Source organism: Aotus nancymaae, unplaced genomic scaffold (assembly GCF_030222135.1).
Source record: "Aotus nancymaae isolate 86718 unplaced genomic scaffold, 86718_ANA_hifiasm-v0.15.2.pri h1tg000017l, whole genome shotgun sequence".
Taxonomy (NCBI): domain Eukaryota; kingdom Metazoa; phylum Chordata; class Mammalia; order Primates; family Aotidae; genus Aotus; species Aotus nancymaae.
This window is the reverse complement of record NW_026988429.1, coordinates 10,841,295-10,860,151: the sequence shown is the minus strand read 5'-3', so window position 1 is coordinate 10,860,151 and position 18,857 is coordinate 10,841,295. Positions and strand designations below refer to the sequence as shown.

Here is an 18,857-nt window from a genome sequence, read left to right as displayed (position 1 = left end):
TATACTTTCTTGAATGGGCAAGAAAGTGGGAAGATAATAGCTAGTGCTAGCAACTATGAGTAATGCTGGGCACGCCCATGGGGTGGGTGTGGCTCTGAGACACATGTAAAGGTTAGTTGTCATGTGGCTTACAGAGGATAAAAGACAGTAAAACACTACTCTAAGGGAATTGGTGGTAATTTGAACTCTGTTCCTTTACATTTCATATTTTATAGGGAAGGATTTAATTTCTTTTGTTTGTCCTAAGTATATTTTTCTGTTTCTTTCTATTATGCCAATAAGTAATATATTTCAAATTCAAATGACTTCTCATAGAAGGCAATAAGAAACAGAAATGATCCAGTGGATCCTAGCTTCAACTTGGACATCTGAAGGCCTTTTTTCAAATCCTGGTTGTGTAAATTAGCTAAAACTGTCTAGATCTCAATTTCTCCTCTTAATATAGGGAAACACAATGCCTACGATAATGAATTACTATAAGGAATGAATTCAACAAGAAAAGGTTAACTAAAAATAATATCATTATACAAGGGCTATGTGCTCAACACACCTGGATCTGTGAAGGTTTTAATGAGCTCTTCCATTGCCAACATCCAAGAAACAGCAAGATGGCAGTTTTGCAAAAATACCCAGTTTCCTGATTTCATTGCATCCTTGATCATTTTTTCAGCAATAGGTCCTTGTCCTTGCCCCAGTGAAACTGACTGCACCCTGAATTGAAAAGCAAAAACAAAATACTATCTTATGCTATTTTAAAGCGAAACTAATATCAAGAAATGTAAATACATTAGACTCTTGCTTAGGATATACGTACGTTTTGAATCCTCATTCCAATAGGAGTCCAAATATGTTTTTCTTATTTCTTGTTTTTAAAAACATTTTTACCATGACCCACAGAGAAAAGTATAAAAGCTGAATATACAGTTCTACAAATGATCACGAATCAATAACTGTGGTTTAGAAGAGAACTATGTTGATACCCCAGAGACATTTCTCCTATGCCTCTCTCCACCTTAACGATTTCCTCTTCCTTCTTCCCACAGGTAATCACTATCCTAACTTCTAACAGAACAATAGATCAATTTTTAAAAACTTAAAAAAATTACAGCCTAACACATATACAGAAAAATATATATTATTAGTATATGGATCAACGAATTCTCACAAAGCAAATGTGTACATGTACCACCACTCAGGTCAAAAAACAGTATCTCTCCTTATCCCAAAAGGCAAAAGCAGTTTTGAATTTGAATGCCATCGATTAATCACACAACATCTGTGAAAGTCAATGCTGGAAACTAGCTACAACTAAGGAACCTGTGCAAAGGTTGGCCCTCTGAAAGCACCCAGAAACAGTCAATGAACTGTATGCAACATACACCACAGTAGAATCGTCAAAGGAAAATAGGCATACAAAAATAAAAAGCCTCAGTGAAATGACAGCAACCTGAAAATGATAAATGCCAGTCCTTTGGATAATTAGGAGTCAGCACAAGAACTCTAGCAATTCAAAAAGCAGAGTGAAAAAATCAGAGTGTTTCCTTACCTCCGAAAAATTGCAGGCCGGGCGCAGTGGCTCACGCCTGTAATCCCAGCACTTTGTGAGGCCGAGGTGGGTGGATCACCCGGAGTTCGAGACCAGTGTTTCCAACATGGTGAAACCCGTCTCTACTTAAGAAATACAAAAATTAGCTGGGGATGGTGGCAAGTGCCTGTAATCCCACCTACTCAGGAGGCTGAGGCAGGAGACTCATTTGAACTCAGGAGGTGGAGGTTGCAGTGAGCCGAGACCATGCCATTGTACTCTAGCACTCTAGCCTGGGCAACAGAGTGAGATTCTGTCTCAAAAAAAAAAAAAAAAAAAAAAAGATCGCAATGGATCCTACCAGATTGAAATGTCTGAAATGACAGACATAAAATTCAGAATCTAGATGACAAGGAAGCTCAATGAGATCCAAGAGAAAGTTGAAATCCAGTCCAAAGAAGCCAGTAAAATGATCCAAGAGTTGAAAGATGACATAGCTATATGAAGAAGAAACAAAACTGAACACTTGGAATTGAAAAATTCACTACTGGAATTTCAAAATACAACTGGAAGCCTTAACAACATACTAGGCCAAGTCAGAAAAAGAATTTCAGAGCTCAAAGACTGTTCCCTCAAAACAACCCAGTTAGGCAAAAATAAAGAAAAAAGAATTTAAAAAATGAACAAAGCCTACGAGAAATATGAGATTATGCAAAGACATAAAACCTATGCCATACTGGCATTCCTGAAAGAGGAGAAAAGGTAAACAACTTGGGTGACATATTTGAGAATATAGTCCATGAAAGTTTCCCCAATATTGCTAGAGAGGGACATGCAATTTCAAGAAATTCAGAGAAACCCTGGGAGATACTATATAAGATGACCATCCCCAAGACACATAGTTGTCAGACTTTCCATGATCAATATGAAAAAAAAATTCTTAAAGGCAGCTCAAGGAAAAGCCAGATCACTTACAAAGGTCATCCCATCAGGCTAAGAGCAGACTTTTCAGCAAAAACATTACAAGCCACAAGAGATAAGAGACCTATATTCAGCATTCCTAAAGAAAAGAAATTCCAGCCAACAACTTCTTATCCTATCAGACTAAGTTTCATAAGCAAAGGAGAAATAAAACCTTTTCCAGATAAGCAATTCCTAAGGCAATTCCTTGCAATTAGACCAGCATTACAAAAGATTCATAAGAGAGCTCTAAACACAGAAATGCAGGAGTGATACCTGCTACCACAAAGACACACTTAAGTCCAGAGCCCATAGACTCTATAAAGCAACTACACAATCAAGACTACAAAGCAACCAGCTAAAAACATCACAACAGGATCAAAACCTTACATATCAATATTAACCTTGGATATAAGTGGTCTAAACACCCCATTTAAGCGGCACAGAGTAGCAAGTTGGATAAAAAAAAATAAAACCCAACCATCTGCTATCTTCAAGAGACCCATTTCTCATGTAACAAAATCCATAGGCTCAAAGTAAAGGGATAGAGAAAGATCTATCATGCAAAAGGAAAACAAGAGAGAAGGGGGTGACTATTCTTATATTGTAGAAATAAGACTAAATTGACAACAGTAAAAAAGAACAAAGAAAGGCATTACATAATGGTAATGGATTGAATTCAACAAAAAGACTTAACTATCCTAAATATAGACGCATCCAACATTGGAACATTCAGATTCATAAGACAACTACTTCAAGACCTGGAAAAGATTTGGAAAGCCACATCCTAATAGTGGGAGACTTCAACATCCCACGGACAGTGTTAGACATTGAGGCAGAAAACTAAAAAAAAATTCTGGACATAAATTAGACACTTAATTAATTGGACCTAAGAGATAGCTATAGAATACTCCACCCATCAACCACAGAGTATACAGTTTTCTCATCTGCATATGGAACATAGTCTAAGATCAACCACATGCTCAGCCATAATAGAGTTGATAGATTCAAAAAGATCAAAATCATACCAAGCATATTCTCAGACACCAGTGGAATTAAAATAGAAATCAATACCAAGATCTCTCAAAACCACACAATTAAGATGGAAACTAAACAACTTTCTTCTGAATGTCTTTTGGGTAAACAACAAATTAAGGCAGAAATAAAACACCTCTTTGAAATAAATGAAAGGAGAGAAACAATATACTGAAATCTCTGGGATGCAGCAAAAGCAGTGTTAATAGTTTACAGTGTGTCTGGGTGCAGGGCCTGTAATCCCAGCACTTTGGGAGACTGAGGTGGAGGGCACTTAAACTGTTTGAGATCATCCTGGGCAACCTGGCAAAACCCTATCTCTACAAAAAATACAAAAATTAACCAAGCATGGAGGTATGTGCCTGCAGTCCTGGCTACCCAGGAGGTAGAGAAGGGAGGATCTCCTGAGCCTGGGGAGGTTGAGGCAGCAGTGAGCCATGATCACACCACTACAGTACAGCCTGGGCAACAGAGTAAGACCTTGTCTCCAAAAAAAAAAAAAAAAAAAATTTATAGAGCTAAATGCCTACACCGAGAATTAGATTCACCATCTAACATTGCAATTAGAGGAACTAGAAAAACAAGAGCAAACAACTCTTCAAGTTAGCAGAAGAAAAGGAATAGGGATAAAAATCAGAGCAGAACTAAATGAAATTGAGACCCCCAAATCCATTACAAAGAATTAATAAAACCAGGTGCTGGAGCTGTTGCCACGAGTCCGGATTTCACTGCTGTGCACCCCGATGCCTGCCTGATGTGCATTCCCAATTCTTTTTGGTTTCAAGTCCAATATGGCAACTCTCAAGGATCAGCTGATTCATAATCTTCTAAAGGAAGAACAGATCCCCCAGAATAAGATTACAGCTGTTGGGGTTGGCACATCCCAACCTGTGCCATGCCAACAAGTCCATGAAGGACTTGGCAGATGAACTTGCTCTTGTTGATGCCATGGAAGATAAATTGAAGGGAGAGATGATGGATCTCCAACATGGCAGCCTTTTCCTTAGAACACTGAAGATTGTTTCTGGGAAAGACTATAAACTCCAAGCTGGTCATTGGGCTAGGGCACAACAGCAAGAGGGAGAAAGCCATCTTAATTTGGTCTAGCGTAATGTGAACATCTTTAATTTCATCATTCTTAATGTAAAATACAGTCTGAACAGCAAGTTGCTTATTGTTTCAAATCCAGTAGATATCTTGACCTATGTGGCTTGGAAGATAAGTGGCTTTCCCCAAAACTATGTTACTGGAAGTGGTTGCAATCTGGATTCAGTCCAATTCCGTTACCTGATGGGGAAAGGCTGGGAGTTCACCCATTAAGCTGTCATGGGTGGGTCCTTGGGGAACATGGAGATTCTAGTGTGCCTGTATGGAGTGGAGTGAACGTTGTTGGTGTCTCCCTGAAGACTCTGTATCCTGATTTAGGGACTGATACAGACAAGGAACAGTGGAAAGAGTTTCACAAGTAGGTGGTTGAGAGTGCATACAAGGTAATCAAACTCAAACGCTACACATCCTGGGCCACTGGACTCTGTGGCAGATTTGGCAGAGAGTATAATGAAGAATCTTGGGGGGGGTGCACCCAATTTCTACGATGATTAAGGGTCTCTATGGAATAAATGATGATGTCTTCCTTAGTGTTCCTTGCATTTTGGGACAGAATGGAATCTCAGACCTTGTGAAGGTGACTCTGATTCCTTCGGAAGAGACCTGTTTGAATAAGAGTGCAGATACATTTTGTGAGATCCAAAAAGAGCTGCGATTTTAAAGTCTTCTGATGTCATATCATTTCACTGTCTAGGCTACAACAGGATTTTAGTTGGAGGTTGTGCAGGTTGTCTTTTTTATCTGATCTGTGATTAAAGCAGCAATATTTTAAGATGGACTGGGAAAAATATCTATTCCTGAAGTTAGAAATAGGAATGGCTTGTAAAATCCTACAGCTATATCCTGATGCTGGATGGTACCAATCTTGTGTAGTCCTCAACTGGTTACTGTGAAATAGTTCTACCACCTCTGAGGTACCACTGCCAATGCTGCACATGCTGCAGTTGCCCCTTGAGCCAGATGGATGCTTACCCTGTGTTATATACCCAATATCTGGCACAGACACAACAAAAATAAAAACTTCAGGCCAATATCCCTGATGAACATAGATGCAAAAATTCTCAACAAAATACTAGAAAAGTGAATCCAGCAGCATATAAAAAAGTTAATTCACCATGACCAAGTAGGTCTCATTCTGGGATGCAACGCTGGTTCAAAATACACAAATTAGTAAATGTGACTCAATCTTCTATGACAAACCCACAGCCACATCATACTGAATGGGCAAAAGCTGGAACCATTCCCCTTGAGAACTGGAACAAGACAAGGATTCGTACTCTCACCACTCCTTTTCAACATAGTACTAGAAATCATAGCTAAAGCAATCAGGCAAGAGAAAGAAATAGAAGGCATCCAAATAGGAAAATAAGAACTCATACTACCTTTCTTCTCCAACCATTTGATTCTGTAACTAGAAAACTAATAAACATCTTCAGTAAGTTTCAGGATACAAAACCAATGTACAAAAATAAATAGCATTTCTGTACAACAATAATATTTAAACTGAGAGCCAAATCAAGAAAGCAATGCCATTTACAACAGCCACAAAAAGAATAATACATCTAACCAAGGAGTTGAAAGATCTTTACAAGGAGGAATACAAAATACTACCAGAAGAAATAATAAATGACACAAACAAATGGAAAAGCATTCCATGCTCATTCCCTTGAAGAATCAATACTGTTAAAATGACCATACTGCCCAAAGTAATATACACATTCAACACTATTCCTATCAAACTACCCATATCATTGCAAAACTATTCTAAAATTCATATATAACCAAAAAAGAATTGAAATGGCCAAAGCAATCCTGAACAAAAAGAACAAAGCTGGGGCATTACATTACCCAACTCCAAACCATACTATAAGGCTACAGTAACCAAAGCAGCATGGTACTGATACAAAAACAGACACATAGACCAATAGAACAGAATAAAGACCTCAGAAATAAAGCTGCACACCTATAGTCATCTCATCTTTGACAAAGTTGACATTAATAAGCAATGGGGAAAAGATTTTCTATTTAATCAATCATGTTGGGATAGGACAGCTGACTAGCTATATGCAGAAGAATGAAACTGGACTCTTACGTTTCACTACATAACAAAATTAACTCCAGATGGATTAAAGATTTAAATGTAAGACCTCAAACTATAAAAATCTTAGAAGATAATCCAGGAAATATCATTTTAGACATCAGCCTTGAAAAACAATTTATGATTAAGTCCTCCAAAGCAATTGCAACAAAAACAAAAATTGATACATGGGACCAAATTAAGTGAAAGACCTTCTGTTCAGGAAAAGAAACTATCAACAGGGTAAACACAACCTACAGAATGGGAGAAAATATGTATCTGAAGCAAATCTAATATTCAGAATCTATAAGGAACTTAATTCAACAAGCAAAAAACAACTTCATTAAAAAGTGGACAAAAGATATGAATAGACAATTCTCAAAAGAAGACATTCAGGTGTCCAAAAGCATATAAAAATGCTCAACATCACTAGTCATCAGAGAAATGAAAATAAAAACCACAGTGAGATACCATTTCACACCAATCAGAATGGCTATTATAAAAAAGTCAAAAATTAAGATAAGCTGGTGAGGGTGCATAGAAAAGGGAACACTTACACACTGTTGGTGTATAAACTACATTAGCTTACAATGTAAACTAATTCAGCCACTTGGGAAAGCAGTTTGGAGATTTATGAAAGAACTTAAAACAGAATTACCGTTCAACTCACACTGTTCCCATTAATGGGTATATATCCTAAAGAAAATCCATTGTTCCACTAAGGAAGACATATGCACTTGCGGTATTCATATTAGAAAAGATATTCAATCAATCTAGATTCTCTCATAATGGTGAATTGGATAAAGAAAATATAAACCATGGAATATGATGCAGCCACAAAGAGTAATAAAATCATGCCCTTTGCTGCAACATCGATGCAGCTGGAGGTCATTATTATAACTAAATTAACACAGAAATAGAAAACCAAATACCACATGTTCTCATTTATAGGGGAAGCTAAACATTGGGTACACATGGATGTAAAGATTGGAAAAGTGGACACTGGAGACTACTAGATAGGGGAGGAGGAGAATGTTGAAAAACTAACCATTGGGTATGATGCACACTACTTGAGTGACAGGATCATTTGTACCCAAACCTCAGCAATATGCAACATACACGTTAAAAAACCTAAGTCTCAAGTAAAAGTTGAAGTTTTAAAAAGTGAATAAAGTATTTTCTAATTTGCCTTGTGATTTCTTAAAAGTGTATCATTTAATTTCCATATATTTGTGAATTAGCCATATTTCCTTCTGTTATTTATCTCTAGTTTTTTTCTCTGTTTGAAAATATGCTTTTTATGGCTCAATCTTTTTAAGTTTATTGAGACTTGTTTTGTGGCCTGACATATAAACTATCCAGGAGAATGTTCTGTGTGTACTTGAGAAGAATGTTTATTCTGATATTGTTGGGTACAGTGTTCTGTATATGTCTGTCAGATCTATTAAAATTAGTTTTAGTGTTGTTGAAGTCTACTTATTTATTTTTCATAATTGTTCTATCCATTATTAAAGGTGGGACACTGAAATTTCCAACTGTTATCTTTGAACTATTTCTGCCCTCAATTCTGTCAGTTTTTATTTTATATATTTTGGGACTTGGTTGTTAGGTGCATAGGTATTTACAACTGTTATGTCTTTTTGATGATTGACATCATTAAAGTATATCCTGCTTTGTCTTTTGTAACAACTTTTGTCTTGAAGTACATATATTTTTTGATATTATTATAGCCACTTCAGCTCTTTTAGTTACTGGTTGGATCTAATGTGAATCTCTTGGAGGCAGCATGTAATTGAATTGTGTGTGTGTGTGTGTCTGTGTGTGTTTTAAATCCATTCTTCCAATCTCTGTCTTTAAATTGGAGACTTTAATTCATTTGCATTTAACATAACTACTAATAAGGAAGAATTTACTTCTATCATTTTGTTTTTTTTTACATGTCATATCCTTTTTGTTCCTCAATTCCTCCATCATTGCCTTCTTTGTGTTAGATATTGATTTTAATTCTCTGTTCTTTTACTATATTGTATATAGTTTTAGTTGTTTTCATAGTGATCATGTCATGGATTACAATTAACATCTGAATTTATAAAAATTAAAATTTGAAATAATACCAATTTAGTTTCAATTGTATACAAAATTTGCTACTACATAGCTCTGCCCTCTCTTGTGTTGTTATTGTGTTACAAACTACATTTTTATACATTATGTTACCATCAGCATATATTTGAAATTATTGTTTTAGGCTTTTGCCTTTTTAATTATATACAAAATGAAAAGAGGAATTATAAACCAAAAATATATTCTTAGTGACATATATTTACCTATGTAGTTACCCTCACTTGGGTTATGTATTTCTTTGTGTCAATTCAAGTTGCTGTCTAGTGTTCTTTCATTTTAGTCTGAACAACCCCTTTTAGTATTTCTTGCAAGGCAGTTCTACTAGTGACAGACCTTTTCAATTTTTGTTTACCTGGGAATATTTTAAATTTTTCTTTATTTTTGAAAAATTATTTTGCCAGATATAGAATTCTTGGTTAACAGTCTCTCTTTCCCCCTGAGCACTTTGAATAGCATATTCCTTCTGGCACCATGGTTTCTGTTGAGAATCAGCCATTAATTTTAATGAGAATCTCTTATCTGTGAAAATTCATTTCTCTTTTGCTGCTTTCAGGATTATTTCTTTGTCTTGTTTTTTGATAGTTTGATTATAATGTGTCATAGTATAGCTCTCTTTGAGTTTCCTACTTAGAATTCGTTAAGGTCTTTGGATGTGTAGATTCGTATCTTCCATCAATTTGGCAAGTATGGGCCATTATTTCTTCAAATATTCTTTCTTTCTCCCACTCTCTTGTCTCCTCAGATTTCCATTAGTGTATATTGGTATGGTTGATGGTATCTCTCAGGTCTCTTAGGTTCTCTGTCTCTTTTTTTTTTTTTTTTTGAAACTAGATCTTGCTCTGCCACATAGGCTACAGTGCAGTGGTAAAATTGTAGGTCACTGAGGCCTCAAACTCCTGGGCTTAAGTGATCTTCTTGCCTCAGCCTCCCAACTAGCTGGGACTACAGGCACATGCCACCATGTCAGGCTAGTTATTATTTTTTGTAGAGGCAGTGTCTTGCCTTCTTGCCTAGGCTGGTCTGCAACTTCTGGCTTCACATGATCCTTCCACCTTGGTATCCTACAGTGTTGGGGTTACAGTTGTGAGCCACTATACTTGGCAGGTTCTGTTTGTATTTTTGTCTTTCTGCTCATCAAACTGAGTAATCTCAATGGACCTAGCTTCATGTTCATGGTTCTTTCTTCCATTTTTCAACATCTATTGTTGTATCTCTTTTGTATATTTTTCATTTTAATTATTGTACTTTTTATCTCCAGAATTTCTACTTCGTTCCTTTTAATAAATTCTATCCCATTGATATTCTCTATTTTGGTGAGGCATCATTCTCCTGTTTTCCTTTAGTTCTTGGTTCATGTCTCCTTTAACTATATGAGCATATTTTAAATAATTGATTTAAAGTTTTTGTCTAGTAAGCCCAATGTCTGGTATCCATCAGGGTCAGTTTTTATTGTTTTTGAATGGGTCATAATTTCTTATTTCTTTGGATGCTTTGTATTTTTTGTTGCTGTTGTTGAAAAGCAGACATTTAGAATATTATAATGCCAAAACTCTGGAAATTAGACTGTCTCCACTTCCCAGTGTTTTTTGTTGCTGTCTTAGGTTTAATGACTTTTGTGAACTAATTTTGTAAGGTCAGTATTTTTTGTTGTATGTCTCTATTTGATTAGTTTAGTGTTCAGCTAGTAATTCAACAAAAATTTCATTAAATGTCTGAAGCAACAACAACAAAAATTTCCCAGATTTTGCAGATGGGCTCTGAGTGTGCCTTGGGGTATGACTTCAACACTCAGTTGGGCAGTTTGCAAGTCTTCATTCACCTTCACTTCCTGGTTGGGCCCAACTTGAGATTGGCCAGAGGTTAGAGCTTAGTTCCTTTTCCTGTCTTTTTTGAGCATACACTCAATCTTGAACATGAGTGTGGACTTCTGGATTCCCAAAAATATGTGGGAGATTTTCAAAGCCTTTATTTCCCAAAGCATCTTTCTCTCACCTTTCCTCCCAGGCTTTCTGCTTTGTCTGCTAGTTGCCTCAACTGTTATCCCTTGGGCTAGGAGACAGTGGCTTATACGTGTGCCTTTAAATAATTTTGACAAAATCTTCCAGGGTAGTACCTCTCTCCTGGAGCATTCTTAGTTAGATTAAATAAAAGTAAGACCTGTGAGCTAGTCCTTCAAAGAGCTACCAGACAGGCCAGAATAAATAACTACAATCCCCCAAGAACAAGATCTTTTCTGTTCACTATGGCACCAGGAACTCACACCAGGTATGCAGGTGTACTCTCTTTAAGTCTACTGCTAAGCTAGAGAATGTGGGTTGGGGTAAGTTAAAATGCCACAAAGCTCTCCTGCCTAGATTCAGTTGCCTTTTCTTTATTAAGCATTCACTTGGTTGCTGTAAACCTTCAGTTATTTTCCAGAGTTTTGATAAAGTTGATTCTGACAGTTTTTGCCAGACTGTTATTTTTGTGTTGTCATGCCAAGTGTCAGGTTCCAGCCCATGCTGAGGTCCAAGGGGAGTGAGTGGATGGCTGACGGATAGGTGAAAGAACACTTGGGGGGCCACAGGCAGGTGAAATATGGCTTTTATTCTCTGGCTCCGCTCTGCTCTATCTTTATATTGGTTGCCTGCTCTGGCTGCAGCCCTTCTCATTGGCTGGCTCCATGGCTCCTGCTGTCCGCATGGCTCTCCCTTACAGGGTCAGCAGTTCCACTCTCTCTCTCTGGGCGTGAACCATATGTGCAGCATCAGCAGGGCAGTTGTACCTTTTACAGACAATAGTGGCTCAGAGCCAAGTATGAGCTTACAAAAACAGGTTATATAACAAGTAGAGTTGTGTGTCTGCGCCAAACTCACTGAGTCACACTGGCCCAGTTATCTGTCTTGGCCTACTCTTAACTGCAGCACATTCATTTTCCTTACATGTGTAGAGATAGATTTTTGGCATTTCTACTTTGCCATTGTTTGCCGATATAACACCTGTCTTGGTTATTCTTGGTTCTTGTGTTTATACGTAAGTTTTACAAGTATCTTGTCAATTTCCACCCAAAACACCAAATGGTATTTTGATTTAGTGGCATTGAATATATAGATCAACTTGAGGAGAACTGATATCTTTACAATATTGAGTCTTCCAATTAATAAACATGGCATATCCATCCATTTATTTAGGTCTTTTTGACTTCCTTCAGTAATATTATATACTTTTCTGTGGTGACATATTACCTATCTTTATTATCATTATCTTGAAGTTTTTGATTTTTTATGCTTTTATTGTGGGAAGGTTTTTAATAATAAATTTCTTTTATAATTATTGGACTATTTAGACATGCTATTTATGCTTATCAGTTGTTAAAAGTTACATTTTTTGAGGAAGTGTTAAATTTCATTAAAATTTTCAAATTCACTGGCAAGATTTTTTTAAAATATAGTCATTTTAATGTCTGCTGATCTGTAATGATATTTTCTTATTCATTTTGATAAAATTTTTTAGACTCTATTTATTTCATCAGTTTCAGCAGGAATTTATTAGTTTTACTAAGCTTGAAAAATCAACTTCTGGTCCTTTGGATCTTGTCTATTGTATGTTTCCTAAGTCATTAATTTTTGCTCTTACTTTTATTTTTTAAATTCTAGTAGAATTTAACTACTAAGTTTTAGAGTTTTAAAAGTATAACATATATATTTAAGCCTATAAATTTCCCTCAAATTCTGGCTTTAGGAGCATCTCACAAGTTTTGATGTATTTCCACCATTATTCTGCTTAGTTTAATTTTGGGTTTTCATTTTCAATTTCTTCTTTGTCTGAAAAAGGCTTAATGTTGACTTCAGTTTTAAAAGAAGTTTTGACAGTAATTTGCTTTCCGCACTTAGAATATATGTCTTCCATATCTCATTATTTCTGCAGAGAAAACAGTCAATGGCATCTTTGAAGTTAATTTGTTTTTAATATGTTCTTTTTTCCCCCCACAATTCACTGTAATGGGTCTAGGTAGATAATTTTCCTTGCATTTATTATTCTTGGCATTTAGGAGACTTTAGTAGAGTTAATATAATTTGTGGATTGATGTCTTTTGTTTTGGAAAATTCTTAGCCATTGTTTATTAAAATATTCTGCACTCTTCTCTCCTGGGACTCAAGTTACACTTTATTAGATCTTGTTATTGTATCTCTGTCTCTTATCTTCTCTTCCATCTTTTTCATTGTTTTGTCTCTTCATGCTTTCAATTCACCAAACTGATAAATTGAATTCTTACTTTCAGTTACACATTAATATGCACACACTTATTATGAATATATATATATATGTGTGTGTGTGTGTGTATACTTTTTTTTAAAACAGGATCTCACTCTGTCACTCAGGCTGGAGTGCAGTGGCGTGAATATGGCTTACTGCAGTCTCAACTTCTTGTGCTCAAGTGATCCTCTTGTCTCAGCCTCCTGAGTAGCTGGGACTACAGGTGTGCATCACTCCACCTGGCTAATATTTTTGTAAAGATAGGTTCTTACTATGTTGTCCAGGCTGGTCTCAAGTGATCCTCCTACATCAGCCTCCCAAAGTGCTGAGATTACAGGCATAGGCCACTGTGCCTGGCTCAGTTATATTTTTAAATTCTAGAATTTTATTTTAAGTAATTAAAATTCTCTATCAATTTTCTCAATTTTTTATTTCCTTGTACATTTTAAATGTTATCTTAAAATTAATGTCATGTATCCATTATCAGGATACTCTGTGCTCTATTTCTAATATACATTGTTTTTCTTGGTTTTTAAGGATGTAGTCTGGCCTTCTTATATATACGGTTATATTTTCTTGTGCAGTTAAACTTTTCTGCTCCCCCAGATAAGATTTATGTTTTCTGGCAGGCATCCAGAGATACTAGTAATCAGGGATCATCTTAACCTCTTCAACAAACCATTTATTTCTTACCTGGCATTATTTGTTTTGATAAATCTCCTCTGAGTGCAAACAATGTAAGGGGGGTTTACTGGCCTCCCCTCTTACTTAGTGGGCTCTGGGTTCTTATTTTGTCCCCTTTGTCCTTTGAAGGAATCAAAAATTCTGCTCAGCTTTGCAGCCCCTTAGCCTCCTCCTCTGGTGCCTCTAGGGAAAAAATGGCCACGAGCACTGGGCTCATTGCTCTAGGTTTTCCATTCCTCCTAAATATTCTTCATCATTTTATTAATTCTCCAGACCTTAAAACATACATTTCCTTAAATATTTTATCTATGGTTTCTAAGTGTTCTTAGTGAAAATATTGATCTGAGTTCTTAGTTTGTTATTACTGGAATGAGAAGTCCACAAATATGCATAAATTTAACTCTAAGTGCTACATTACTATACCCTACAGGTTTTTATATGTAATATTGTTTTTATCATCTACTTCCACTTATGGAAAATTCCCATTATGTTTTCTCTTTAACACATGGATGTACACAAGTGCATGTTTTTGTTTCCCAAAATGTTTAAAAATAATGTTTTAAGATAGATTTCTGAAGATTTTTATTGTGGTCAGAGAAAACATCTGTCTTCTTTTAGAAATATGTGTCTCTCTAAACACATGGCTAATTTTTGTAAATGTTCCATGCATACTTGAAAATCTTGCATTTGTTATATTTGTTAAGTGTAGAAATCAAAGTTCTTAATTTCACTGTCTGAATATTTTTACCAGTTTTGCAACTTTTGTGTGCTGTATGACAGTTTCAGATGTGTTAAAATTTTCCATATTAATGTTGATTTATCAATTTCTTCTTGCATAAATTTCTCCAGTTTTTGCTTTATATAGTTCAAGATCTGTTGTTAGTTGTGTACAATTTCACGATTGGTGTCTCTTCTTCATAGACTGTCCTGTATATCATGTAGTTTTTCTTTTCATCCTTAATAATTTTTTTGCTTCAAACTCTGTGATATACATTGGAACTATTACTAGCTTTCCGTTAGTATTTGCATGGCATATCTTTTGAATTTCTTTATTTTCTACCTTCCTGTATTGTTTTTATATTGTATATGTGGTTTCTAAGTAGGATATAACTAAAAATTGTTTTTGAAATCTAACTTGGTCACTTTTATTTGTTCTTAGGTGAGATATTTATAGCTATTTATGTATTTGCATTAATTTCTACTCTCTAGTTTGATTTTTTGGTTTGCTATACCTCATCTTTGATTTTCTTTATTCCTATCTACTTCTGAATTGAAATATTGGACTATATATTCTTTTTCTCCTCTGCTTGCTTGGAAGCTACAGATCATTGATCACTTTAGTGTTTTTCCCTAAAATTTTAACACATACATTAAACCACTAATTTTCCTAAGGGAATATAGTGATTCTATACTTCTTCTTTCCTCCTGAATGTATCAAGAAATTAGCACACATTGGCTAGTGTTTAATAACCTTCCTAATTTTCTAAGTGTCATCTTCAATTATACCTTTACTTTAAAAATTATGAAATACTTCAGAGTCACAAAAGTGATAAAGTTAATACACTGTGTATCCATGTATCCACAACCCAGCTTAAGAAATAAAACATTATCTACATGATCTCAGCTTGCGGTCTACCTCTCCCTGATTACTTCTCTTTCATGACCTAACCTCTACTCACAAGGTCACTTCTATTCTGGATTTCATATAATTTCTCTACCTTTCTTAACACTTTTATTTAAAAAAATATGAAGTCCTAAATAATACATGCAATTATCTGTATGTGTAATAATTTTGCACATTTTATCCTACTTCTTAAATATTTAGTTCTCCTGAAATATATATATTTTTGCTCAATATTAGTTTGTGTGATGTAGTCATATTGATAGACATTATTCTAGTATATTCATTTTCATGGCTATAGTGTGTTACATAACATTTTATGAATATATCAATCTACATACTCATTTTCTAGATGAAAATTTAGGTTATTTCCAACTTTTGTTATTACAAACAGTGCTTCTGTAAATGTTCTTGATACTATTCACAATAGCAACAATATGGAATCAACGTAGGTATGTACTCATCAACAGTAGAGTGGATAAAAAAATGTATACATACACCATGGAATGCCATGCAGACATAAAAAAAAAATGATATGTTCTCTGCAGCAACATGGATGCAGTGGAGGCCATTATCTTAAATGAATTAATGTAGGAACAGAAAACCAAATACCACATGGGTCTAAGAGTTGAAATTATGAAGAAAATGTGATTGAACATGGCTTCTTGTATACATATAACAGATGTTTTTTCTCTAGGACGGAAATTCAGTAGTGAATTGTTGAGATATTGAAGATGCCCTCTTTGACTGTGATATATACTGCCAAATAATTTTTGCCTATTTTTTACTCCTCTTGCAACATGAATTGTTTCCATAGCTCCATATCTTTGCCACCATTTTGCCAATTGGATAGGTGTGAAATGGCATCTTTTCATGGTTTTAATTTGTTGTTTCCAAATTACTAGTAAGGTTGGACATATTTTCATATGCTTATTAGGCATTTAATTTTCCTTTTCTGAGAATTCTCTGTATTTTTTGTCTTTATTTCTATTGGGTTGTTTTCTTTTTCTTACTGATTCACAGAAACTCTTAATAAGTCTACAGTAATACTTTGTTGAGATTTCAGAACCGAAGGCAAATGTTTAGGATCATTTGATGATTTATCTTATGTGTCAACTTGTACAAGGCATGAGATATTTACATATTTGGTCACACATTATTCAGGATGTGTCTGTAAGGGTGTTTCTGGGTGAGAGTAGCATTTAAATTAATAGATGGAGTAAAACAAATTGCCCTTCCTGAGTGAGAGGAACTTAGCTAATCAATTGAAGACCCGAATAGAACAAAAGGGCTGAATAAGAAAGAACTTCTCCTGCCTGACTATTAAGCAGGGACATCGAGTTTTTCTGACCTTTAGACTCAGACTGAAACACTGGCTCTTGTGTCTCAAGCCTGCTGAATTTTGGACTGGTACTTATACCCTCAGCTCTCTTGGCTCTCAGGCTTTTGGACTAAGACTGGAACTACACATAAGTGGTCCTAAGTTTTCAGTTGTTGACTGCAAATCTTGCAATTTCTCACACACACACACACACACACCTTATTATTTCTCTATCTCTGGAGACTTCTAACTAATACAGAACATGAACTCCAAATGAAGAAATGGAACCCATCATTAATTCTCAGTCCAAAGACAAGGCCAGTCCAGCCACTCCATGCAGGAACCCATCAGAGCTCGTGGATCTAAGACCCCTATTCTCCTCTGCCATTGTGTGGTCTGTGTACTTTTCTGCCCACCTGGATACCATCTTGGAGAGGATTAGGGATAGAAAGGGGAGTTAGGAAGACTGAACTTTCATCAAAAAAGAAGAAGAAGAAAAAAAAAAACCAAATCAGCTTACTGTAAAGGAGACATTTAAATCAGAAGAATATAATGTAAATGGGCAAGTTTAAATAGCCCCCTTGTCCCTATTACCCAGCAAAGTGAAGACTCATGAGAAAGATGAGATTAATAATAGGACATAAAGAGCTCGTTTTTTGTACATTTGATTATAAAGAGTAAGCTTCAGTACCTTTTTTGTTATGTTAAAATCTTGTGTTAAATACCAAACAAATTTCAATCATTATTCCACTAGATTATTATACTTCAACATTTTAAGCAATTTCTCCTTTGCTTAAATAAAATTTACAGCTACTTTTATGATTTTTGACCCTATTTTAACCATAGCTAACTATTAACATATCTTAATTTATTTAGTAAGAGATACCTGAATATAAGAATTTGTGCTCTGTAAGGGGAAGAACAAAGGCAAGTTTTAACAAAGAGATGTTCATATGCATAAGCAGTATTAAAACTGCACAACATGACCTTACCGTTCTGAATATCCACTTTCCCGGGCAAACCTCTGAAATGCACCCATGGGATCTGAGCCTGTGCTTAAGATGAATACCAGGGGAGTGTTGAATGACATGTCCTGATACAGGGTAGCCAGGTCCACAGGTGGTGTCTCTACAAACTGTTTCCCGAGATTTTCTATCACAAAATCTGTAAGAGCAAAAACCACCTGAAAGTTTAAAAGAAAAAAGTATGTTGACTGAGGATCCTTCACAATTTTATCCTAATTTTCTCCTCCAACTCCTCAGAGGATGATGCCCTGTGTTTTTGTACTTATTCTGCCTTGATTGGATATACATCTTTCCACAGACATTTTTATTTAGTGGATTTGTTCACTAAATATCTGTGGACAGCTATGGTTCTCATGATTCACAAGCAAGATGAAATATCAGGTAAGAGGGAAGTCCCTCAACATTCACTCTATCTATGAAGCTGCTGTCTCCCCTTCCTTGCCTCTTCTGTTTTGTCTTTTTCACATTCTTGTGGACTTTAGTTTCAGTCTCTCCATTGTCTCTTTCTGCATTATTGATTTCTGTTTCCTTGATATTCCTATCATCATACAATTAAGCATTACTATATTCCATCCTTAAAACCAAAACAAAGATCTTCCCTTGATGGCAGCTACTTTTCCAGCCACTATTTGATTCTTTGCAACCATTCACAAGCCAACTTTTCAGAAAATTGGCTTCATTTGTTGTCTCCCTTTCTTCATCTCATTCACTCACCAGACACTTCTGACCCCTCTCTGGAACTAACCTCAGCCTTGATGGTTATGCCCGGGTCTGGCCATTTCCTACATCAATTTGGTTCTTTCACTGATCCTACCCTACCATATCTATCTCATTCCTGTTCTTGCAGGTCTCGTCCCTCCCCAGCCCATATGGAGACTTCATGTGAGATAGAAAAATGTATCTCCTCTTCAAGGGACTTTTAATGTGCCAGAAAGCTGTCATGAAAATACACAGCCTATAACACCTGCAATGTGAATGGCTCCCCCATGGGTTGCTCAGTGGACATCCTGCACAACTGTAAACAGCAGCCCTGCCCTTAGCCTTCCACTAGCTATCAACACTGTTCTGTCCAAACAAGCCTTACTCTGTGTGTGTGTGTGTGTGTGTGTGTGTGTGTGTGTGTGTGTAATCCTGTTGGGCAGGGA

At 35.8% G+C, this 18,857-nt stretch overlaps 1 protein-coding gene and 1 pseudogene across 15 annotated transcripts in view; one reads left to right on the top strand and one right to left on the bottom strand.

Moving 5' to 3' along the window:
- DNAH6 (dynein axonemal heavy chain 6) overlaps positions 1-18,857 on the bottom strand; it is a 359,634-nt gene that overhangs the window by 43,507 nt on the left and 297,270 nt on the right. For 14 of the 15 annotated variants that reach the window (XR_010343231.1, XR_010343232.1, XR_010343233.1 and 11 more), the window contains 2 exons: positions 17,680-17,870; positions 551-711 (listed from right to left, as the gene is read on the bottom strand). Coding sequence is in view for 12 of the 15 variants with exons in the window: in XM_064377854.1 (XP_064233924.1) it covers positions 551-711; positions 17,680-17,870 (352 nt within the window). In the remaining 3 variants the exon portion in view is untranslated. Of the gene's footprint in view, positions 1-550; positions 712-17,679; positions 17,871-18,857 lie in introns of those variants that run through there. The other variant, XM_064377864.1, reaches the window with a different exon arrangement.
- LOC135275616 (L-lactate dehydrogenase A chain-like) lies at positions 4,273-5,288 on the top strand (annotated as a pseudogene).